Source organism: Hydractinia symbiolongicarpus, chromosome 3 (genome assembly GCF_029227915.1).
Source record: "Hydractinia symbiolongicarpus strain clone_291-10 chromosome 3, HSymV2.1, whole genome shotgun sequence".
Lineage (NCBI taxonomy): Eukaryota > Metazoa > Cnidaria > Hydrozoa > Anthoathecata > Hydractiniidae > Hydractinia > Hydractinia symbiolongicarpus.
The window spans coordinates 4,053,048-4,076,411 of NC_079877.1; the positions used below are offsets into that span (position 1 = coordinate 4,053,048).

At 38.9% G+C, this 23,364-nt stretch overlaps 3 protein-coding genes and 1 long non-coding RNA gene across 7 annotated transcripts; all 4 read right to left on the minus strand.

Moving 5' to 3' along the window:
* Positions 1-977: 977 nt before the first annotated feature.
* Positions 978-3,100, minus strand: LOC130635372 (putative gastrointestinal growth factor xP4). Of its 2 annotated transcripts, XM_057444705.1 has the most exons (6): positions 2,947-3,095; positions 2,753-2,863; positions 2,334-2,676; positions 2,127-2,264; positions 1,899-2,030; positions 978-1,825 (listed from the first exon to the last, which is right to left on the minus strand). In XM_057444705.1, the coding sequence occupies exons 3-5, from the start codon at positions 2,455-2,457 to the stop codon at positions 1,900-1,902; spliced, it is 393 nt and encodes a 130-aa protein (XP_057300688.1). In that variant the 5' UTR covers positions 2,458-2,676; positions 2,753-2,863; positions 2,947-3,095; the 3' UTR covers positions 978-1,825; position 1,899. The 2 variants fall into 2 exon arrangements, with proteins under 2 accessions (XP_057300688.1, XP_057300687.1); XM_057444704.1 differs by lacking the exons at positions 978-1,825; positions 1,899-2,030; positions 2,127-2,264 and having other exon boundaries at positions 2,947-3,100.
* A 556-nt stretch (positions 3,101-3,656) lies between these two features.
* LOC130635373 (putative gastrointestinal growth factor xP4) lies at positions 3,657-6,222 on the minus strand. The gene is made up of 7 exons (XM_057444706.1): positions 6,077-6,222; positions 5,883-5,993; positions 5,672-5,806; positions 5,464-5,598; positions 5,257-5,394; positions 5,029-5,160; positions 3,657-4,955 (listed from the first exon to the last, which is right to left on the minus strand). The coding sequence occupies exons 1-6, from the start codon at positions 6,135-6,137 to the stop codon at positions 5,030-5,032; spliced, it is 711 nt and encodes a 236-aa protein (XP_057300689.1). The 5' UTR covers positions 6,138-6,222; the 3' UTR covers positions 3,657-4,955; position 5,029.
* Positions 6,223-7,414: 1,192 nt separating this feature from the next.
* LOC130635374 (trefoil factor 3-like) lies at positions 7,415-9,362 on the minus strand. 3 transcript variants are annotated; one of them, XR_008982151.1, is made up of 6 exons: positions 9,206-9,356; positions 9,012-9,122; positions 8,593-8,935; positions 8,386-8,523; positions 8,158-8,289; positions 7,415-8,084 (listed from the first exon to the last, which is right to left on the minus strand). XR_008982151.1 is itself a non-coding variant. In XM_057444708.1 (4 exons), exons 1-4 carry the CDS (start codon positions 9,264-9,266, stop codon positions 8,693-8,695), a joined length of 342 nt encoding a protein of 113 aa, XP_057300691.1. In that variant the 5' UTR covers positions 9,267-9,361; the 3' UTR covers positions 8,593-8,692. The 3 variants fall into 3 exon arrangements, 2 of the variants coding, with proteins under 2 accessions (XP_057300691.1, XP_057300690.1); XM_057444708.1 differs by lacking the exons at positions 7,415-8,084; positions 8,158-8,289; positions 8,386-8,523 and having other exon boundaries at positions 8,593-8,727; positions 8,801-8,935; positions 9,206-9,361; XM_057444707.1 differs by lacking the exons at positions 7,415-8,084; positions 8,158-8,289; positions 8,386-8,523 and having other exon boundaries at positions 9,206-9,362.
* Positions 9,363-17,982: 8,620 nt separating this feature from the next.
* On the minus strand, positions 17,983-18,321 carry LOC130635376 (uncharacterized). The gene is made up of 2 exons (XR_008982152.1): positions 18,191-18,321; positions 17,983-18,117 (listed from the first exon to the last, which is right to left on the minus strand). It is a non-coding gene; the product is annotated as an uncharacterized LOC130635376 (long non-coding RNA).
* Positions 18,322-23,364: the final 5,043 nt, after the last annotated feature.

Genomic DNA, 23,364 nt, shown 5'->3' on the forward strand with positions numbered 1-23,364 from the left:
TTTACAAATTACAACGTAAATTCGCCTCCGGGGAAGATATTGTGCATGTAGCATTCACCGTTTAAACTCTTGTGGGTTTCGCTTTGAAATATGTTGACACGGTCTATGAAGATCATTGTTGATTGTTGAATAAACGGAAGGTTTTTATCGGAGTGGTGTAGGACTAGGGTGCACACGAATCACACACGAGTTATTCTTGTCTTCGGTGACCAAACCAACAATTCCCAATCATACATGCGTGTTATACTTTCAAGAGATCGTTCTTTCGCGGTGAAGGTGATATTCCCTTCAATTTCAATGAATATGAAACAAAAGAGCTAAATTCCATCAGAAGGATGCGTTGCCAATCCTAGATCATTGGATTGTTCATTATACGACGTTCTGACAATGTCTTGTTGTTTTAGATAACTCACATGTCGAAACTATTTTTGTTGCGTACTACATCACATCTAGAAGGTGTCCATTCACACAAGACACGGTCGATTTTGCGGATTTAAGTACCAATACGCGCTGCATCGTGCGCCTTTTTTGTCAGGGATGAAGAGATAAAAAAAAAGAATTTTCTAATATGCTTCAAAATTTACGTCAACGTAACCCTGTTTTGACAACTAGGGATACGTTTCCCTGTTTAACATGCTATTAACATTTCTTATTAAGAACAATGCTGGAGATGAGTAGTCGAAATGAAATACGTGCGTTTAACGTCACTGCTTCAATTGGACGTTAAGTATTTTTATCCCATGACTTTTCATTAATGCCCCTGCGCTGTCATTTATATACCCTCGATAACGGCTTGGTTATAAACGGCACTAGCGGGCCTTATACAGTATTATTTACTGATAGCTATTTTAAATCAGTATATACGGGAAATCCACAGCACTGATTGGGTAAATGCCTCAACGACGAGCTTCATACAGCCCGGTGCAACTTTTGACCTTGTAACATACATATTAATAACTATAAATGCATACAAATAACATTGGAAAAAATAGCCAAACACATCCACACTGAAAAATGAAGTTGCAGTAAATCCTAAATCACGATTCACTCCGTCAGAATCAGAAAAACATGTTCCACGTTCGGTGTCGCAGATAAAAGAAAATGCTTTTAAAAACATTAACAGCACAATGAAAAACAAGCAAAACAACGTCGAATTTATGTGATAAACATGTATTTGAAAAATTGAAACAATAAAACTCAAATGGAAAGTTCTCTATTTTTTTTACAACCTTGTCATCTTACGAGAAATATTACTCTCGGTCAGCGTAGCGACCTCGCATGTTCGGTCTATGCTTTTGACCTCGCATAAACTTTCTCGGTACAGATAGACAAGTTATTTTATGTTGTATTAATAACGCCCGCAAAAGTAGCCTTTTTGTATTTAGATTTATGCTTTCCGTATCCGCCCTGACATTTTTGACTATCAAAATTGTGGCTCCGAATGAGACAGAATTGCCAAGTTGACAAAGTAGCAAAAAACGGCTTTATCCGGTTAAAAACGCCTTGGATAGAAATGCTCACGCCACGCTTGCACGGTTGCATTGCGATTCTGGGTATGGCGGCGCCAGAAGATTTCAGGCTTTACTAAATAACGCTTACTACTCCTTTCATCAAATACGGACACTCAAGGCACCCTATGCAATAATTCAAATGTGTTTGGCTGCAGCGACATGACAAAAAGAAAATTGGCAGTCAAATCATTCATCTCCTACTGGATCTTATTGGGAAGGAAAAGTTCATATATTAGAGGTATTTATTTGACAACATATTTTTACAACAATGAGTACACTAAAGTTCGCATATAATCTTCCGAAGGTCCTCGTATCTAAACGAAAGGAAGTACATATTAAGCTCGTGGCCCGAAATGACTTGCTTACAAAAGTGTTCGCGACTTTTACCTCATCGGTAATAACACCATGGCCCACGACCGGGCAATGAATTATAGCAGCAACCTCTTTTCATGCATTCGAATTCTGTTATACCAGGATAGCCGCAGTCGTCACGTTCTGTTGCTTTGCGCAGACATTTTTCTAACGAAAATTCAACACAAACCAGCAGTAAAAACTTTAAGGATCGCGCATTATGTTATTTTGCGACGAATGTGGAGAGCGTACTTCTATGCTTACCTAGGCGGTGGTAGCACCACGGTCCACTTTGGTTTAGCAATTCACTATAACAACAGCCTTTCTTCTCGCATGCCCGCTTCGTTATGCTTGGATAACCACAATCATGACGTCTTGTTGCTGCTATTTTCCGGCATTTTTCTAAAATTACGGATGGAAGAGTACACAATGCTTTCAAAATACCTAATCAGTAAGAGCGGAACAACTTACCTTGCCTGTAATAACACCACGGTCCCTTTTCCTTGATCGCGTTGTAACAGCATCCTTTTTTGACGCAATCTGATTTGCTTATCCCAGGGTAACCACAATCTTCACGTTTGTTTGCTTCAATCATGGGACAGTTTGCTAGAGTATTTTGAGAAATAATTAGTGGCCCAAATTGTCAGTGTTAATGCCGAAAACATAGTCGAAAATTTACCTTTTTGATGATAACACCACGGGCCAGCCACCTTTAATTCGCCATAACAACATCCCTTTCTCAAGCAATCCAACGGACTAATTCCATGGTAGCCACAATCAACGCGCATTGACGCCTTTATGTTTCGACATTTTGCTATTACGAAACAAATTAGGTAGATTCACAACTAAAATGCAATGACAACCCCCTCAAGTGTAAGAAGCCGTATTACCTCCACATGTGTTGCAAAGCCTTGGGCAATGACTGGAAACGATTTTCTTTGAACAACTAGTTGATCTAACCACAGAGCACAAGATATTTCTGTTGCTGCAAACTCTTGTAGCTGAAAAATTAAGAACAAATGCAATTTTTTTATTATTGCGACGAAACATTGACGGCAATTGCAATGAAGAAGCATTAAAATACCTGTGGCAGCGGCAAAAGCCAAAACAACAAAACAAATCACGTAAATCTGATATTTCCTCATGATTCCGGCTCTTATTTCGTCGGTGCGCGAATCGTATTAGTCCAATTCATGTCAAAGCCTTCTTTATACGCTCTTTTCTCTCTAATTACTGTAATTAATGAGTGCTTATAATCAAGATGGCCGTTTACAAATTACAACGTAAATTCGCCTCCGGGGAAGATATTGTGCATGTAGCATTCACCGTTTAAACTCTTGTGGGTTTCGCTTTGAAATATGTTGACACGGTCTATGAAGATCATTGTTGATTGTTGAATAAACGGAAGGTTTTTATCGGAGTGGTGTAGGACTAGGGTGCACACGAATCACACACGAGTTATTCTTGTCTTCGGTGACCAAACCAACAATTCCCAATCATACATGCGTGTTATACTTTCAAGAGATCGTTCTTTCGCGGTGAAGGTGATATTCCCTTCAATTTCAATGAATATGAAACAAAAGAGCTAAATTCCATCAGAAGGATGCGTTGCCAATCCTAGATCATTGGATTGTTCATTATACGACGTTCTGACAATGTCTTGTTGTTTTAGATAACTCACATGTCGAAACTATTTTTGTTGCGTACTACATCACATCTAGAAGGTGTCCATTCACACAAGACACGGTCGATTTTGCGGATTTAAGTACCAATACGCGCTGCATCGTGCGCCTTTTTTGTCAGGGATGAAGAGATAAAAAAAAAGAATTTTCTAATATGCTTCAAAATTTACGTCAACGTAACCCTGTTTTGACAACTAGGGATACGTTTCCCTGTTTAACATGCTATTAACATTTCTTATTAAGAACAATGCTGGAGATGAGTAGTCGAAATGAAATACGTGCGTTTAACGTCACTGCTTCAATTGGACGTTAAGTATTTTTATCCCATGACTTTTCATTAATGCCCCTGCGCTGTCATTTATATACCCTCGATAACGGCTTGGTTATAAACGGCACTAGCGGGCCTTATACAGTATTATTTACTGATAGCTATTTTAAATCAGTATATACGGGAAATCCACAGCACTGATTGGGTAAAAGCCTCAACGACGAGCTTCATACAGCCCGGTGCAACTTTTGACCTTGTAACATACATATTAATAACTATAAATGCATACAAATAACATTGGAAAAAATAGCCAAACACATCCACACTGAAAAATGAAGTTGCAGTAAATCCTAAATCACGATTCACTCCGTAAGAATCAGAAAAACATGTTCCACGTTCGGTGTCGCAGATAAAAGAAAATGCTTTTAAAAACATTAACAGCACAATGAAAAACAAGCAAAACAACGTCGAATTTATGTGATAAACATGTATTTGAAAAATTGAAACAATAAAACTCAAATGGAAAGTTCTCTATTTTTTTTACAACCTTGTCATCTTACGAGAAATATTACTCTCGGTCAGCGTAGCGACCTCGCATGTTCGGTCTATGCTTTTGACCTCGCATAAACTTTCTCGGTACAGATAGACAAGTTATTTTATGTTGTATTAATAACGCCCGCAAAAGTAGCCTTTTTGTATTTAGATTTATGCTTTCCGTATCCGCCCTGACATTTTTGACTATCAAAATTGTGGCTCCGAATGAGACAGAATTGCCAAGTTGACAAAGTAGCAAAAAACGGCATTATCCGGTTAATAACGCCTTGGATAGAAATGCTCACGCCACGCTTGCACGGTTGCATTGCGATTCTGGGTATGGCGGCGCCAGAAGATTTCAGGCTTTACTAAATAACGCTTACTACTCCTTTCATCAAATACGGACACTCAAGGCACCCTATGCAATAATTCAAATGTGTTTGGCTGCAGCGACATGACAAAAAGAAAATTGGCAGTCAAATCATTCATCTCCTGCTGGATCTTATTGGGAAGGAAAAGTTCATATATTAGAGGTATTTATTTGACAACATATTTTTACAACAATGAGTACACTAAAGTTCGCATATAATCTTCCGAAGGTCCTCGTATCTAAACGAAAGGAAGTACATATTAAGCTCGTGGCCCGAAATGACTTGCTTACAAAAGTGTTCGCAACTTTTACCTCATCGGTAATAACACCATGGCCCACGACCGGGCAATGAATTATAGCAGCAACCTCTTTTCATGCATTCGAATTCTGTTATACCAGGATAGCCGCAGTCGTCACGTTCTGTTGCTTTGCGCAGACATTTTTCTAACGAAAATTCAACACAAACCAGCAGTAAAAACTTTAAGGATCGCGCATTATGTTATTTTGCGACGAATGTGGAGAGCGTACTTCTATGCTTACCTAGGCGGTGGTAGCACCACGGTCCACTTTGGTTTAGCAATTCACTATAACAACAGCCTTTCTTCTCGCATGCCCGCTTCGTTATGCCTGGATAACCACAATCATGACGTCTTGTTGCTGCTATTTTCCGGCATTTTTCTAAAATTACGGATGGAAGAGTACACAATGCTTTCAAAATACCTAATCAGTAAGAGCGGAACAACTTACCTTGCCTGTAATAACACCACGGTCCCTTTTCCTTGATCGCGTTGTAACAGCATCCTTTTTTGACGCAATCTGATTTGCTTATCCCAGGGTAACCACAATCTTCACGTTTGTTTGCTTCAATCATGGGACAGTTTGCTAGAGTATTTTGAGAAATAATTAGTGGCCCAAATTGTCAGTGTTAATGCCGAAAACATAGTCGAAAATTTACCTTTTCGATGATAACACCACGGGCCAGCCACCTTTAATTCGCCATAACAACATCCCTTTCTCAAGCAATCCAACGGACTAATTCCATGGTAGCCACAATCAACGCGCATTGACGCCTTTATGTTTCGACATTTTGCTATTACGAAACAAATTAGGTAGATTCACAACTAAAATGCAATGACAACCCCCTCAAGTGTAAGAAGCCGTATTACCTCCACATGTGTTGCAAAGCCTTGGGCAATGACTGGAAACGATTTTCTTTGAACAACTAGTTGATCTAACCACAGAGCACAAGATATTTCTGTTGCTGCAAACTCTTGTAGCTGAAAAATTAAGAACAAATGCAATTTTTTTATTATTGCGACGAAACATTGACGGCAATTGCAATGAAGAAGCATTAAAATACCTGTGGCAGCGGCAAAAGCCAAAACAACAAAACAAATCACGTAAATCTGATATTTCCTCATGATTCCGGCTCTTATTTCGTCGGTGCGCGAATCGTATTAGTCCAATTCATGTCAAAGCCTTCTTTATACGCTCTTTTCTCTCTAATTACTGTAATTAATGAGTGCTTATAATCAAGATGGCCGTTTACAAATTACAACGTAAATTCGCCTCCGGGGAAGATATTGTGCATGTAGCATTCACCGTTTAAACTCTTGTGGGTTTCGCTTTGAAATATGTTGACACGGTCTATGAAGATCATTGTTGATTGTTGAATAAACGGAAGGTTTTTATCGGAGTGGTGTAGGACTAGGGTGCACACGAATCACACACGAGTTATTCTTGTCTTCGGTGACCAAACCAACAATTCCCAATCATACATGCGTGTTATACTTTCAAGAGATCGTTCTTTCGCGGTGAAGGTGATATTCCCTTCAATTTCAATGAATATGAAACAAAAGAGCTAAATTCCATCAGAAGGATGCGTTGCCAATCCTAGATCATTGGATTGTTCATTATACGACGTTCTGACAATGTCTTGTTGTTTTAGATAACTCACATGTCGAAACTATTTTTGTTGCGTACTACATCACATCTAGAAGGTGTCCATTCACACAAGACACGGTCGATTTTGCGGATTTAAGTACCAATACGCGCTGCATCGTGCGCCTTTTTTGTCAGGGATGAAGAGATAAAAAAAAAGAATTTTCTAATATGCTTCAAAATTTACGTCAACGTAACCCTGTTTTGACAACTAGGGATACGTTTCCCTGTTTAACATGCTATTAACATTTCTTATTAAGAACAATGCTGGAGATGAGTAGTCGAAATGAAATACGTGCGTTTAACGTCACTGCTTCAATTGGACGTTAAGTATTTTTATCCCATGACTTTTCATTAATGCCCCTGCGCTGTCATTTATATACCCTCGATAACGGCTTGGTTATAAACGGCACTAGCGGGCCTTATACAGTATTATTTACTGATAGCTATTTTAAATCAGTATATACGGGAAATCCACAGCACTGATTGGGTAAAAGCCTCAACGACGAGCTTCATACAGCCCGGTGCAACTTTTGACCTTGTAACATACATATTAATAACTATAAATGCATACAAATAACATTGGAAAAAATAGCCAAACACATCCACACTGAAAAATGAAGTTGCAGTAAATCCTAAATCACGATTCACTCCGTCAGAATCAGAAAAACATGTTCCACGTTCGGTGTCGCAGATAAAAGAAAATGCTTTTAAAAACATTAACAGCACAATGAAAAACAAGCAAAACAACGTCGAATTTATGTGATAAACATGTATTTGAAAAATTGAAACAATAAAACTCAAATGGAAAGTTCTCTATTTTTTTACAACCTTGTCATCTTACGAGAAATATTACTCTCGGTCAGCGTAGCGACCTCGCATGTTCGGTCTATGCTTTTGACCTCGCATAAACTTTCTCGGTACAGATAGACAAGTTATTTTATGTTGTATTAATAACGCCCGCAAAAGTAGCCTTTTTGTATTTAGATTTATGCTTTCCGTATCCGCCCTGACATTTTTGACTATCAAAATTGTGGCTCCGAATGAGACAGAATTGCCAAGTTGACAAAGTAGCAAAAAACGGCATTATCCGGTTAATAACGCCTTGGATAGAAATGCTCACGCCACGCTTGCACGGTTGCATTGCGATTCTGGGTATGGCGGCGCCAGAAGATTTCAGGCTTTACTAAATAACGCTTACTACTCCTTTCATCAAATACGGACACTCAAGGCACCCTATGCAATAATTCAAATGTGTTTGGCTGCAGCGACATGACAAAAAGAAAATTGGCAGTCAAATCATTCATCTCCTACTGGATCTTATTGGGAAGGAAAAGTTCATATATTAGAGGTATTTATTTGACAACATATTTTTACAACAATGAGTACACTAAAGTTCGCATATAATCTTCCGAAGGTCCTCGTATCTAAACGAAAGGAAGTACATATTAAGCTCGTGGCCCGAAATGACTTGCTTACAAAAGTGTTCGCGACTTTTACCTCATCGGTAATAACACCATGGCCCACGACCGGGCAATGAATTATAGCAGCAACCTCTTTTCATGCATTCGAATTCTGTTATACCAGGATAGCCGCAGTCGTCACGTTCTGTTGCTTTGCGCAGACATTTTTCTAACGAAAATTCAACACAAACCAGCAGTAAAAACTTTAAGGATCGCGCATTATGTTATTTTGCGACGAATGTGGAGAGCGTACTTCTATGCTTACCTAGGCGGTGGTAGCACCACGGTCCACTTTGGTTTAGCAATTCACTATAACAACAGCCTTTCTTCTCGCATGCCCGCTTCGTTATGCCTGGATAACCACAATCATGACGTCTTGTTGCTGCTATTTTCCGGCATTTTTCTAAAATTACGGATGGAAGAGTACACAATGCTTTCAAAATACCTAATCAGTAAGAGCGGAACAACTTACCTTGCCTGTAATAACACCACGGTCCCTTTTCCTTGATCGCGTTGTAACAGCATCCTTTTTTGACGCAATCTGATTTGCTTATCCCAGGGTAACCACAATCTTAACGTTTGTTTGCTTCAATCATGGGACAGTTTGCTAGAGTATTTTGAGAAATAATTAGTGGCCCAAATTGTCAGTGTTAATGCCGAAAACATAGTCGAAAATTTACCTTTTCGATGATAACACCACGGGCCAGCCACCTTTAATTCGCCATAACAACATCCCTTTCTCAAGCAATCCAACGGACTAATTCCATGGTAGCCACAATCAACGCGCATTGACGCCTTTATGTTTCGACATTTTGCTATTACGAAACAAATTAGGTAGATTCACAACTAAAATGCAATGACAACCCCCTCAAGTGTAAGAAGCCGTATTACCTCCACATGTGTTGCAAAGCCTTGGGCAATGACTGGAAACGATTTTCTTTGAACAACTAGTTGATCTAACCACAGAGCACAAGATATTTCTGTTGCTGCAAACTCTTGTAGCTGAAAAGTTAAGAACAAATGCAATTTTTTTATTATTGCGACGAAACATTGACGGCAATTGCAATGAAGAAGCATTAAAATACCTGTGGCAGCGGCAAAAGCCAAAACAACAAAACAAATCACGTAAATCTGATATTTCCTCATGATTCCGGCTCTTATTTCGTCGGTGCGCGAATCGTATTAGTCCAATTCATGTCAAAGCCTTCTTTATACGCTCTTTTCTCTCTAATTACTGTAATTAATGAGTGCTTATAATCAAGATGGCCGTTTACAAATTACAACGTAAATTCGCCTCCGGGGAAGATATTGTGCATGTAGCATTCACCGTTTAAACTCTTGTGGGTTTCGCTTTGAAATATGTTGACACGGTCTATGAAGATCATTGTTGATTGTTGAATAAACGGAAGGTTTTTATCGGAGTGGTGTAGGACTAGGGTGCACACGAATCACACACGAGTTATTCTTGTCTTCGGTGACCAAACCAACAATTCCCAATCATACATGCGTGTTATACTTTCAAGAGATCGTTCTTTCGCGGTGAAGGTGATATTCCCTTCAATTTCAATGAATATGAAACAAAAGAGCTAAATTCCATCAGAAGGATGCGTTGCCAATCCTAGATCATTGGATTGTTCATTATACGACGTTCTGACAATGTCTTGTTGTTTTAGATAACTCACATGTCGAAACTATTTTTGTTGCGTACTACATCACATCTAGAAGGTGTCCATTCACACAAGACACGGTCGATTTTGCGGATTTAAGTACCAATACGCGCTGCATCGTGCGCCTTTTTTGTCAGAGATGAAGAGATAAAAAAAAAGAATTTTCTAATATGCTTCAAAATTTACGTCAACGTAACCCTGTTTTGACAACTAGGGATACGTTTCCCTGTTTAACATGCTATTAACATTTCTTATTAAGAACAATGCTGGAGATGAGTAGTCGAAATGAAATACGTGCGTTTAACGTCACTGCTTCAATTGGACGTTAAGTATTTTTATCCCATGACTTTTCATTAATGCCCCTGCGCTGTCATTTATATACCCTCGATAACGGCTTGGTTATAAACGGCACTAGCGGGCCTTATACAGTATTATTTACTGATAGCTATTTTAAATCAGTATATACGGGAAATCCACAGCACTGATTGGGTAAAAGCCTCAACGACGAGCTTCATACAGCCCGGTGCAACTTTTGACCTTGTAACATACATATTAATAACTATAAATGCATACAAATAACATTGGAAAAAATAGCCAAACACATCCACACTGAAAAATGAAGTTGCAGTAAATCCTAAATCACGATTCACTCCGTCAGAATCAGAAAAACATGTTCCACGTTCGGTGTCGCAGATAAAAGAAAATGCTTTTAAAAACATTAACAGCACAATGAAAAACAAGCAAAACAACGTCGAATTTATGTGATAAACATGTATTTGAAAAATTGAAACAATAAAACTCAAATGGAAAGTTCTCTATTTTTTTTACAACCTTGTCATCTTACGAGAAATATTACTCTCGGTCAGCGTAGCGACCTCGCATGTTCGGTCTATGCTTTTGACCTCGCATAAACTTTCTCGGTACAGATAGACAAGTTATTTTATGTTGTATTAATAACGCCCGCAAAAGTAGCCTTTTTGTATTTAGATTTATGCTTTCCGTATCCGCCCTGACATTTTTGACTATCAAAATTGTGGCTCCGAATGAGACAGAATTGCCAAGTTGACAAAGTAGCAAAAAACGGCATTACCCGGTTAATAACGCCTTGGATAGAAATGCTCACGCCACGCTTGCACGGTTGCATTGCGATTCTGGGTATGGCGGCGCCAGAAGATTTCAGGCTTTACTAAATAACGCTTACTACTCCTTTCATCAAATACGGACACTCAAGGCACCCTATGCAATAATTCAAATGTGTTTGGCTGCAGCGACATGACAAAAAGAAAATTGGCAGTCAAATCATTCATCTCCTACTGGATCTTATTGGGAAGGAAAAGTTCATATATTAGAGGTATTTATTTGACAACATATTTTTACAACAATGAGTACACTAAAGTTCGCATATAATCTTCCGAAGGTCCTCGTATCTAAACGAAAGGAAGTACATATTAAGCTCGTGGCCCGAAATGACTTGCTTACAAAAGTGTTCGCGACTTTTACCTCATCGGTAATAACACCATGGCCCACGACCGGGCAATGAATTATAGCAGCAACCTCTTTTCATGCATTCGAATTCTGTTATACCAGGATAGCCGCAGTCGTCACGTTCTGTTGCTTTGCGCAGACATTTTTCTAACGAAAATTCAACACAAACCAGCAGTAAAAACTTTAAGGATCGCGCATTATGTTATTTTGCGACGAATGTGGAGAGCGTACTTCTATGCTTACCTAGGCGGTGGTAGCACCACGGTCCACTTTGGTTTAGCAATTCACTATAACAACAGCCTTTCTTCTCGCATGCCCGCTTCGTTATGCCTGGATAACCACAATCATGACGTCTTGTTGCTGCTATTTTCCGGCATTTTTCTAAAATTACGGATGAAAGAGTACACAATGCTTTCAAAATACCTAATCAGTAAGAGCGGAACAACTTACCTTGCCTGTAATAACACCACGGTCCCTTTTCCTTGATCGCGTTGTAACAGCATCCTTTTTTGACGCAATCTGATTTGCTTATCCCAGGGTAACCACAATCTTCACGTTTGTTTGCTTCAATCATGGGACAGTTTGCTAGAGTATTTTGAGAAATAATTAGTGGCCCAAATTGTCAGTGTTAATGCCGAAAACATAGTCGAAAATTTACCTTTTCGATGATAACACCACGGGCCAGCCACCTTTAATTCGCCATAACAACATCCCTTTCTCAAGCAATCCAACGGACTAATTCCATGGTAGCCACAATCAACGCGCATTGACGCCTTTATGTTTCGACATTTTGCTATTACGAAACAAATTAGGTAGATTCACAACTAAAATGCAATGACAACCCCCTCAAGTGTAAGAAGCCGTATTACCTCCACATGTGTTGCAAAGCCTTGGGCAATGACTGGAAACGATTTTCTTTGAACAACTAGTTGATCTAACCACAGAGCACAAGATATTTCTGTTGCTGCAAACTCTTGTAGCTGAAAAATTAAGAACAAATGCAATTTTTTTATTATTGCGACGAAACATTGACGGCAATTGCAATGAAGAAGCATTAAAATACCTGTGGCAGCGGCAAAAGCCAAAACAACAAAACAAATCACGTAAATCTGATATTTCCTCATGATTCCGGCTCTTATTTCGTCGGTGCGCGAATCGTATTAGTCCAATTCATGTCAAAGCCTTCTTTATACGCTCTTTTCTCTCTAATTACTGTAATTAATGAGTGCTTATAATCAAGATGGCCGTTTACAAATTACAACGTAAATTCGCCTCCGGGGAAGATATTGTGCATGTAGCATTCACCGTTTAAACTCTTGTGGGTTTCGCTTTGAAATATGTTGACACGGTCTATGAAGATCATTGTTGATTGTTGAATAAACGGAAGGTTTTTATCGGAGTGGTGTAGGACTAGGGTGCACACGAATCACACACGAGTTATTCTTGTCTTCGGTGACCAAACCAACAATTCCCAATCATACATGCGTGTTATACTTTCAAGAGATCGTTCTTTCGCGGTGAAGGTGATATTCCCTTCAATTTCAATGAATATGAAACAAAAGAGCTAAATTCCATCAGAAGGATGCGTTGCCAATCCTAGATCATTGGATTGTTCATTATACGACGTTCTGACAATGTCTTGTTGTTTTAGATAACTCACATGTCGAAACTATTTTTGTTGCGTACTACATCACATCTAGAAGGTGTCCATTCACACAAGACACGGTCGATTTTGCGGATTTAAGTACCAATACGCGCTGCATCGTGCGCCTTTTTTGTCAGAGATGAAGAGATAAAAAAAAAGAATTTTCTAATATGCTTCAAAATTTACGTCAACGTAACCCTGTTTTGACAACTAGGGATACGTTTCCCTGTTTAACATGCTATTAACATTTCTTATTAAGAACAATGCTGGAGATGAGTAGTCGAAATGAAATACGTGCGTTTAACGTCACTGCTTCAATTGGACGTTAAGTATTTTTATCCCATGACTTTTCATTAATGCCCCTGCGCTGTCATTTATATACCCTCGATAACGGCTTGGTTATAAACGGCACTAGCGGGCCTTATACAGTATTATTTACTGATAGCTATTTTAAATCAGTATATACGGGAAATCCACAGCACTGATTGGGTAAAAGCCTCAACGACGAGCTTCATACAGCCCGGTGCAACTTTTGACCTTGTAACATACATATTAATAACTATAAATGCATACAAATAACATTGGAAAAAATAGCCAAACACATCCACACTGAAAAATGAAGTTGCAGTAAATCCTAAATCACGATTCACTCCGTCAGAATCAGAAAAACATGTTCCACGTTCGGTGTCGCAGATAAAAGAAAATGCTTTTAAAAACATTAACAGCACAATGAAAAACAAGCAAAACAACGTCGAATTTATGTGATAAACATGTATTTGAAAAATTGAAACAATAAAACTCAAATGGAAAGTTCTCTATTTTTTTTACAACCTTGTCATCTTACGAGAAATATTACTCTCGGTCAGCGTAGCGACCTCGCATGTTCGGTCTATGCTTTTGACCTCGCATAAACTTTCTCGGTACAGATAGACAAGTTATTTTATGTTGTATTAATAACGCCCGCAAAAGTAGCCTTTTTGTATTTAGATTTATGCTTTCCGTATCCGCCCTGACATTTTTGACTATCAAAATTGTGGCTCCGAATGAGACAGAATTGCCAAGTTGACAAAGTAGCAAAAAACGGCATTACCCGGTTAATAACGCCTTGGATAGAAATGCTCACGCCACGCTTGCACGGTTGCATTGCGATTCTGGGTATGGCGGCGCCAGAAGATTTCAGGCTTTACTAAATAACGCTTACTACTCCTTTCATCAAATACGGACACTCAAGGCACCCTATGCAATAATTCAAATGTGTTTGGCTGCAGCGACATGACAAAAAGAAAATTGGCAGTCAAATCATTCATCTCCTACTGGATCTTATTGGGAAGGAAAAGTTCATATATTAGAGGTATTTATTTGACAACATATTTTTACAACAATGAGTACACTAAAGTTCGCATATAATCTTCCGAAGGTCCTCGTATCTAAACGAAAGGAAGTACATATTAAGCTCGTGGCCTGAAATGACTTGCTTACAAAAGTGTTCGCGACTTTTACCTCATCGGTAATAACACCATGGCCCACGACCGGGCAATGAATTATAGCAGCAACCTCTTTTCATGCATTCGAATTCTGTTATACCAGGATAGCCGCAGTCGTCACGTTCTGTTGCTTTGCGCAGACATTTTTCTAACGAAAATTCAACACAAACCAGCAGTAAAAACTTTAAGGATCGCGCATTATGTTATTTTGCGACGAATGTGGAGAGCGTACTTCTATGCTTACCTAGGCGGTGGTAGCACCACGGTCCACTTTGGTTTAGCAATTCACTATAACAACAGCCTTTCTTCTCGCATGCCCGCTTCGTTATGCCTGGATAACCACAATCATGACGTCTTGTTGCTGCTATTTTCCGGCATTTTTCTAAAATTACGGATGAAAGAGTACACAATGCTTTCAAAATACCTAATCAGTAAGAGCGGAACAACTTACCTTGCCTGTAATAACACCACGGTCCCTTTTCCTTGATCGCGTTGTAACAGCATCCTTTTTTGACGCAATCTGATTTGCTTATCCCAGGGTAACCACAATCTTCACGTTTGTTTGCTTCAATCATGGGACAGTTTGCTAGAGTATTTTGAGAAATAATTAGTGGCCCAAATTGTCAGTGTTAATGCCGAAAACATAGTCGAAAATTTACCTTTTCGATGATAACACCACGGGCCAGCCACCTTTAATTCGCCATAACAACATCCCTTTCTCAAGCAATCCAACGGACTAATTCCATGGTAGCCACAATCAACGCGCATTGACGCCTTTATGTTTCGACATTTTGCTATTACGAAACAAATTAGGTAGATTCACAACTAAAATGCAATGACAACCCCCTCAAGTGTAAGAAGCCGTATTACCTCCACATGTGTTGCAAAGCCTTGGGCAATGACTGGAAACGATTTTCTTTGAACAACTAGTTGATCTAACCACAGAGCACAAGATATTTCTGTTGCTGCAAACTCTTGTAGCTGAAAAATTAAGAACAAATGCAATTTTTTTATTATTGCGACGAAACATTGACGGCAATTGCAATGAAGAAGCATTAAAATACCTGTGGCAGCGGCAAAAGCCAAAACAACAAAACAAATCACGTAAATCTGATATTTCCTCATGATTCCGGCTCTTATTTCGTCGGTGCGCGAATCGTATTAGTCCAATTCATGTCAAAGCCTTCTTTATACGCTCTTTTCTCTCTAATTACTGTAATTAATGAGTGCTTATAATCAAGATGGCCGTTTACAAATTACAACGTAAATTCGCCTCCGGGGAAGATATTGTGCATGTAGCATTCACCGTTTAAACTCTTGTGGGTTTCGCTTTGAAATATGTTGACACGGTCTATGAAGATCATTGTTGATTGTTGAATAAACGGAAGGTTTTTATCGGAGTGGTGTAGGACTAGGGTGCACACGAATCACACACGAGTTATTCTTGTCTTCGGTGACCAAACCAACAATTCCCAATCATACATGCGTGTTATACTTTCAAGAGATCGTTCTTTCGCGGTGAAGGTGATATTCCCTTCAATTTCAATGAATATGAAACAAAAGAGCTAAATTCCATCAGAAGGATGCGTTGCCAATCCTAGATCATTGGATTGTTCATTATACGACGTTCTGACAATGTCTTGTTGTTTTAGATAACTCACATGTCGAAACTATTTTTGTTGCGTACTACATCACATCTAGAAGGTGTCCATTCACACAAGACACGGTCGATTTTGCGGATTTAAGTACCAATACGCGCTGCATCGTGCGCCTTTTTTGTCAGGGATGAAGAGATAAAAAAAAAGAATTTTCTAATATGCTTCAAAATTTACGTCAACGTAACCCTGTTTTGACAACTAGGGATACGTTTCCCTGTTTAACATGCTATTAACATTTCTTATTAAGAACAATGCTGGAGATGAGTAGTCGAAATGAAATACGTGCGTTTAACGTCACTGCTTCAATTGGACGTTAAGTATTTTTATCCCATGACTTTTCATTAATGCCCCTGCGCTGTCATTTATATACCCTCGATAACGGCTTGGTTATAAACGGCACTAGCGGGCCTTATACAGTATTATTTACTGATAGCTATTTTAAATCAGTATATACGGGAAATCCACAGCACTGATTGGGTAAAAGCCTCAACGACGAGCTTCATACAGCCCGGTGCAACTTTTGACCTTGTACCATACATATTAATAACTATAAATGCATACAAATAACATTGGAAAAAATAGCCAAACACATCCACACTGAAAAATGAAGTTGCAGTAAATCCTAAATCACGATTCACTCCGTCAGAATCAGAAAAACATGTTCCACGTTCGGTGTCGCAGATAAAAGAAAATGCTTTTAAAAACATTAACAGCACAATGAAAAACAAGCAAAACAACGTCGAATTTATGTGATAAACATGTATTTGAAAAATTGAAACAATAAAACTCAAATGGAAAGTTCTCTATTTTTTTTACAACCTTGTCATCTTACGAGAAATATTACTCTCGGTCAGCGTAGCGACCTCGCATGTTCGGTCTATGCTTTTGACCTCGCATAAACTTTCTCGGTACAGATAGACAAGTTATTTTATGTTGTATTAATAACGCCCGCAAAAGTAGCCTTTTTGTATTTAGATTTATGCTTTCCGTATCCGCCCTGACATTTTTGACTATCAAAATTGTGGCTCCGAATGAGACAGAATTGCCAAGTTGACGAAGTAGCAAAAAACGGCATTATCCGGTTAATAACGCCTTGGATAGAAATGCTCACGCCACGCTTGCACGGTTGCATTGCGATTCTGGGTATGGCGGCGCCAGAAGATTTCAGGCTTTACTAAATAACGCTTACTACTCCTTTCATCAAATACGGACACTCAAGGCACCCTATGCAATAATTCAAATGTGTTTGGCTGCAGCGACATGACAAAAAGAAAATTGGCAGTCAAATCATTCATCTCCTACTGGATCTTATTGGGAAGGAAAAGTTCATATATTAGAGGTATTTATTTGACAACATATTTTTACAACAATGAGTACACTAAAGTTCGCATATAATCTTCCGAAGGTCCTCGTATCTAAACGAAAGGAAGTACATATTAAGCTCGTGGCCCGAAATGACTTGCTTACAAAAGTGTTCGCGACTTTTACCTCATCGGTAATAACACCATGGCCCACGACCGGGCAATGAATTATAGCAGCAACCTCTTTTCATGCATTCGAATTCTGTTATACCAGGATAGCCGCAGTCGTCACGTTCTGTTGCTTTGCGCAGACATTTTTCTAACGAAAATTCAACACAAACCAGCAGTAAAAACTTTAAGGATCGCGCATTATGTTATTTTGCGACGAATGTGGAGAGCGTACTTCTATGCTTACCTAGGCGGTGGTAGCACCACGGTCCACTTTGGTTTAGCAATTCACTATAACAACAGCCTTTCTTCTCGCATGCCCGCTTCGTTATGCCTGGATAACCACAATCATGACGTCTTGTTGCTGCTATTTTCCGGCATTTTTCTAAAATTACGGATGGAAGAGTACACAATGCTTTCAAAATACCTAATCAGTAAGAGCGGAACAACTTACCTTGCCTGTAATAACACCACGGTCCCTTTTCCTTGATTGCGTTGTAACAGCATCCTTTTTTGACGCAATCTGATTTGCTTATCCCAGGGTAACCACAATCTTCACGTTTGTTTGCTTCAATCATGGGACAGTTTGCTAGAGTATTTTGAGAAATAATTAGTGGCTCAAATTGTCAGTGTTAATGCCGAAAACATAGTCGAAAATTTACCTTTTTGATGATAACACCACGGGCCAGCCACCTTTAATTCGCCATAACAACATCCCTTTCTCAAGCAATCCAACGGACTAATTCCATGGTAGCCACAATCAACGCGCATTGACGCCTTTATGTTTCGACATTTTGCTATTACGAAACAAATTAGGTAGATTCACAACTAAAATGCAATGACAACCCCCTCAAGTGTAAGAAGCCGTATTACCTCCACATGTGTTGCAAAGCCTTGGGCAATGACTGGAAACGATTTTCTTTGAACAACTAGTTGATCTAACCACAGAGCACAAGATATTTCTGTTGCTGCAAACTCTTGTAGCTGAAAAATTAAGAACAAATGCAATTTTTTTATTATTGCGACGAAACATTGACGGCAATTGCAATGAAGAAGCATTAAAATACCTGTGGCAGCGGCAAAAGCCAAAACAACAAAACAAATCACGTAAATCTGATATTTCCTCATGATTCCGGCTCTTATTTCGTCGGTGCGCGAATCGTATTAGTCCAATTCATGTCAAAGCCTTCTTTATACGCTCTTTTCTCTCTAATTACTGTAATTAATGAGTGCTTATAATCAAGATGGCCGTTTACAAATTACAACGTAAATTCGCCTCCGGGGAAGATATTGTGCATGTAGCATTCACCGTTTAAACTCTTGTGGGTTTCGCTTTGAAATATGTTGACACGGTCTATGAAGATCATTGTTGATTGTTGAATAAACGGAAGGTTTTTATCGGAGTGGTGTAGGACTAGGGTGCACACGAATCACACACGAGTTATTCTTGTCTTCGGTGACCAAACCAACAATTCCCAATCATACATGCGTGTTATACTTTCAAGAGATCGTTCTTTCGCGGTGAAGGTGATATTCCCTTCAATTTCAATGAATATGAAACAAAAGAGCTAAATTCCATCAGAAGGATGCGTTGCCAATCCTAGATCATTGGATTGTTCATTATACGACGTTCTGACAATGTCTTGTTGTTTTAGATAACTCACATGTCGAAACTATTTTTGTTGCGTACTACATCACATCTAGAAGGTGTCCATTCACACAAGACACGGTCGATTTTGCGGATTTAAGTACCAATACGCGCTGCATCGTGCGCCTTTTTTGTCAGGGATGAAGAGATAAAAAAAAAGAATTTTCTAATATGCTTCAAAATTTACGTCAACGTAACCCTGTTTTGACAACTAGGGATACGTTTCCCTGTTTAACATGCTATTAACATTTCTTATTAAGAACAATGCTGGAGATGAGTAGTCGAAATGAAATACGTGCGTTTAACGTCACTGCTTCAATTGGACGTTAAGTATTTTTATCCCATGACTTTTCATTAATGCCCCTGCGCTGTCATTTATATACCCTCGATAACGGCTTGGTTATAAACGGCACTAGCGGGCCTTATACAGTATTATTTACTGATAGCTATTTTAAATCAGTATATACGGGAAATCCACAGCACTGATTGGGTAAAAGCCTCAACGACGAGCTTCATACAGCCCGGTGCAACTTTTGACCTTGTAACATACATATTAATAACTATAAATGCATACAAATAACATTGGAAAAAATAGCCAAACACATCCACACTGAAAAATGAAGTTGCAGTAAATCCTAAATCACGATTCACTCCGTCAGAATCAGAAAAACATGTTCCACGTTCGGTGTCGCAGATAAAAGAAAATGCTTTTAAAAACATTAACAGCACAATGAAAAACAAGCAAAACAACGTCGAATTTATGTGATAAACATGTATTTGAAAAATTGAAACAATAAAACTCAAATGGAAAGTTCTCTATTTTTTTTACAACCTTGTCATCTTACGAGAAATATTACTCTCGGTCAGCGTAGCGACCTCGCATGTTCGGTCTATGCTTTTGACCTCGCATAAACTTTCTCGGTACAGATAGACAAGTTATTTTATGTTGTATTAATAACGCCCGCAAAAGTAGCCTTTTTGTATTTAGATTTATGCTTTCCGTATCCGCCCTGACATTTTTGACTATCAAAATTGTGGCTCCGAATGAGACAGAATTGCCAAGTTGACAAAGTAGCAAAAAACGGCATTATCCGGTTAATAACGCCTTGGATAGAAATGCTCACGCCACGCTTGCACGGTTGCATTGCGATTCTGGGTATGGCGGCGCCAGAAGATTTCAGGCTTTACTAAATAACGCTTACTACTCCTTTCATCAAATACGGACACTCAAGGCACCCTATGCAATAATTCAAATGTGTTTGGCTGCAGCGACATGACAAAAAGAAAATTGGCAGTCAAATCATTCATCTCCTACTGGATCTTATTGGGAAGGAAAAGTTCATATATTAGAGGTATTTATTTGACAACATATTTTTACAACAATGAGTACACTAAAGTTCGCATATAATCTTCCGAAGGTCCTCGTATCTAAACGAAAGGAAGTACATATTAAGCTCGTGGCCCGAAATGACTTGCTTACAAAAGTGTTCGCGACTTTTACCTCATCGGTAATAACACCATGGCCCACGACCGGGCAATGAATTATAGCAGCAACCTCTTTTCATGCATTCGAATTCTGTTATACCAGGATAGCCGCAGTCGTCACGTTCTGTTGCTTTGCGCAGACATTTTTCTAACGAAAATTCAACACAAACCAGCAGTAAAAACTTTAAGGATCGCGCATTATGTTATTTTGCGACGAATGTGGAGAGCGTACTTCTATGCTTACCTAGGCGGTGGTAGCACCACGGTCCACTTTGGTTTAGCAATTCACTATAACAACAGCCTTTCTTCTCGCATGCCCGCTTCGTTATGCCTGGATAACCACAATCATGACGTCTTGTTGCTGCTATTTTCCGGCATTTTTCTAAAATTACGGATGGAAGAGTACACAATGCTTTCAAAATACCTAATCAGTAAGAGCGGAACAACTTACCTTGCCTGTAATAACACCACGGTCCCTTTTCCTTGATCGCGTTGTAACAGCATCCTTTTTTGACGCAATCTGATTTGCTTATCCCAGGGTAACCACAATCTTCACGTTTGTTTGCTTCAATCATGGGACAGTTTGCTAGAGTATTTTGAGAAATAATTAGTGGCCCAAATTGTCAGTGTTAATGCCGAAAACATAGTCGAAAATTTACCTTTTCGATGATAACACCACGGGCCAGCCACCTTTAATTCGCCATAACAACATCCCTTTCTCAAGCAATCCAACGGACTAATTCCATGGTAGCCACAATCAACGCGCATTGACGCCTTTATGTTTCGACATTTTGCTATTACGAAACAAATTAGGTAGATTCACAACTAAAATGCAATGACAACCCCCTCAAGTGTAAGAAGCCGTATTACCTCCACATGTTTTGCAAAGCCTTGGGCAATGACTGAAAACGATTTTCTTTGAACAACTAGTTGATCTAACCACAGAGCACAAGATATTTCTGTTGCTGCAAACTCTTGTAGCTGAAAAATTAAGAACAAATGCAATTTTTTTATTATTGCGACGAAACATTGACGGCAATTGCAATGAAGAAGCATTAAAATACCTGTGGCAGCGGCAAAAGCCAAAACAACAAAACAAATCACGTAAATCTGATATTTCCTCATGATTCCGGCTCTTATTTCGTCGGTGCGCGAATCGTATTAGTCCAATTCATGTCAAAGCCTTCTTTATACGCTCTTTTCTCTCTAATTACTGTAATTAATGAGTGCTTATAATCAAGATGGCCGTTTACAAATTACAACGTAAATTCGCCTCCGGGGAAGATATTGTGCATGTAGCATTCACCGTTTAAACTCTTGTGGGTTTCGCTTTGAAATATGTTGACACGGTCTATGAAGATCATTGTTGATTGTTGAATAAACGGAAGGTTTTTATCAGAGTGGTGTAGGACTAGGGTGCACACGAATCACACACGAGTTATTCTTGTCTTCGGTGACCAAACCAACAATTCCCAATCATTCATGCGTGTTATACTTTCAAGAGATCGTTCTTTCGCGGTGAAGGTGATATTCCCTTCAATTTCAATGAATATGAAACAAAAGAGCTAAATTCCATCAGAAGGATGCGTTGCCAATCCTAGATCATTGGATTGTTCATTATACGACGTTCTGACAATGTCTTGTTGTTTTAGATAACTCACATGTCGAAACTATTTTTGTTGCGTACTACATCACATCTAGAAGGTGTCCATTCACACAAGACACGGTCGATTTTGCGGATTTAAGTACCAATACGCGCTGCATCGTGCGCCTTTTTTGTCAGGGATGAAGAGATAAAAAAAAAGAATTTTCTAATATGCTTCAAAATTTACGTCAACGTAACCCTGTTTTGACAACTAGGGATACGTTTCCCTGTTTAACATGCTATTAACATTTCTTATTAAGAACAATGCTGGAGATGAGTAGTCGAAATGAAATACGTGCGTTTAACGTCACTGCTTCAATTGGACGTTAAGTATTTTTATCCCATGACTTTTCATTAATGCCCCTGCGCTGTCATTTATATACCCTCGATAACGGCTTGGTTATAAACGGCACTAGCGGGCCTTATACAGTATTATTTACTGATAGCTATTTTAAATCAGTATATACGGGAAATCCACAGCACTGATTGGGTAAAAGCCTCAACGACGAGCTTCATACAGCCCGGTGCAACTTTTGACCTTGTAACATACATATTAATAACTATAAATGCATACAAATAACATTGGAAAAAATAGCCAAACACATCCACACTGAAAAATGAAGTTGCAGTAAATCCTAAATCACGATTCACTCCGTCAGAATCAGAAAAACATGTTCCACGTTCGGTGTCGCAGATAAAAGAAAATGCTTTTAAAAACATTAACAGCACAATGAAAAACAAGCAAAACAACGTCGAATTTATGTGATAAACATGTATTTGAAAAATTGAAACAATAAAACTCAAATGGAAAGTTCTCTATTTTTTTTACAACCTTGTCATCTTACGAGAAATATTACTCTCGGTCAGCGTAGCGACCTCGCATGTTCGGTCTATGCTTTTGACCTCGCATAAACTTTCTCGGTACAGATAGACAAGTTATTTTATGTTGTATTAATAACGCCCGCAAAAGTAGCCTTTTTGTATTTAGATTTATGCTTTCCGTATCCGCCCTGACATTTTTGACTATCAAAATTGTGGCTCCGAATGAGACAGAATTG

What these genes read in the sequence shown, in the direction of transcription:
- LOC130635373 (XM_057444706.1), bottom strand. Translation starts at nt 6,137, where the DNA reads ATGAGGAAATATCAGATTTACGTGATTTGTTTTGTTGTTTTGGCTTTT. An exon ending in GCTTTGCAACACATGTGGAG is followed by an intron (nt 5,807 to 5,882) that starts GTAATACGGCTT and finishes GTTTCGTAATAG; the next exon opens with CAAAATGTCGAAACATAAAG. An exon ending in GTGGTGTTATCATCGAAAAG is followed by an intron (nt 5,599 to 5,671) that starts GTAAATTTTCGA and finishes AAAATACTCTAG; the next exon opens with CAAACTGTCCCATGATTGAA.
- LOC130635374 (XM_057444707.1), bottom strand. Translation starts at nt 9,266, where the DNA reads ATGAGGAAATATCAGATTTACGTGATTTGTTTTGTTGTTTTGGCTTTT. An exon ending in GGCTTTTGCCGCTGCCACAG is followed by an intron (nt 9,123 to 9,205) that starts GTATTTTAATGC and finishes TTAACTTTTCAG; the next exon opens with CTACAAGAGTTTGCAGCAAC. An exon ending in GCTTTGCAACACATGTGGAG is followed by an intron (nt 8,936 to 9,011) that starts GTAATACGGCTT and finishes GTTTCGTAATAG; the next exon opens with CAAAATGTCGAAACATAAAG.
- LOC130635372 (XM_057444704.1), bottom strand. Translation starts at nt 3,007, where the DNA reads ATGAGGAAATATCAGATTTACGTGATTTGTTTTGTTGTTTTGGCTTTT. An exon ending in GGCTTTTGCCGCTGCCACAG is followed by an intron (nt 2,864 to 2,946) that starts GTATTTTAATGC and finishes TTAATTTTTCAG; the next exon opens with CTACAAGAGTTTGCAGCAAC. An exon ending in GCTTTGCAACACATGTGGAG is followed by an intron (nt 2,677 to 2,752) that starts GTAATACGGCTT and finishes GTTTCGTAATAG; the next exon opens with CAAAATGTCGAAACATAAAG.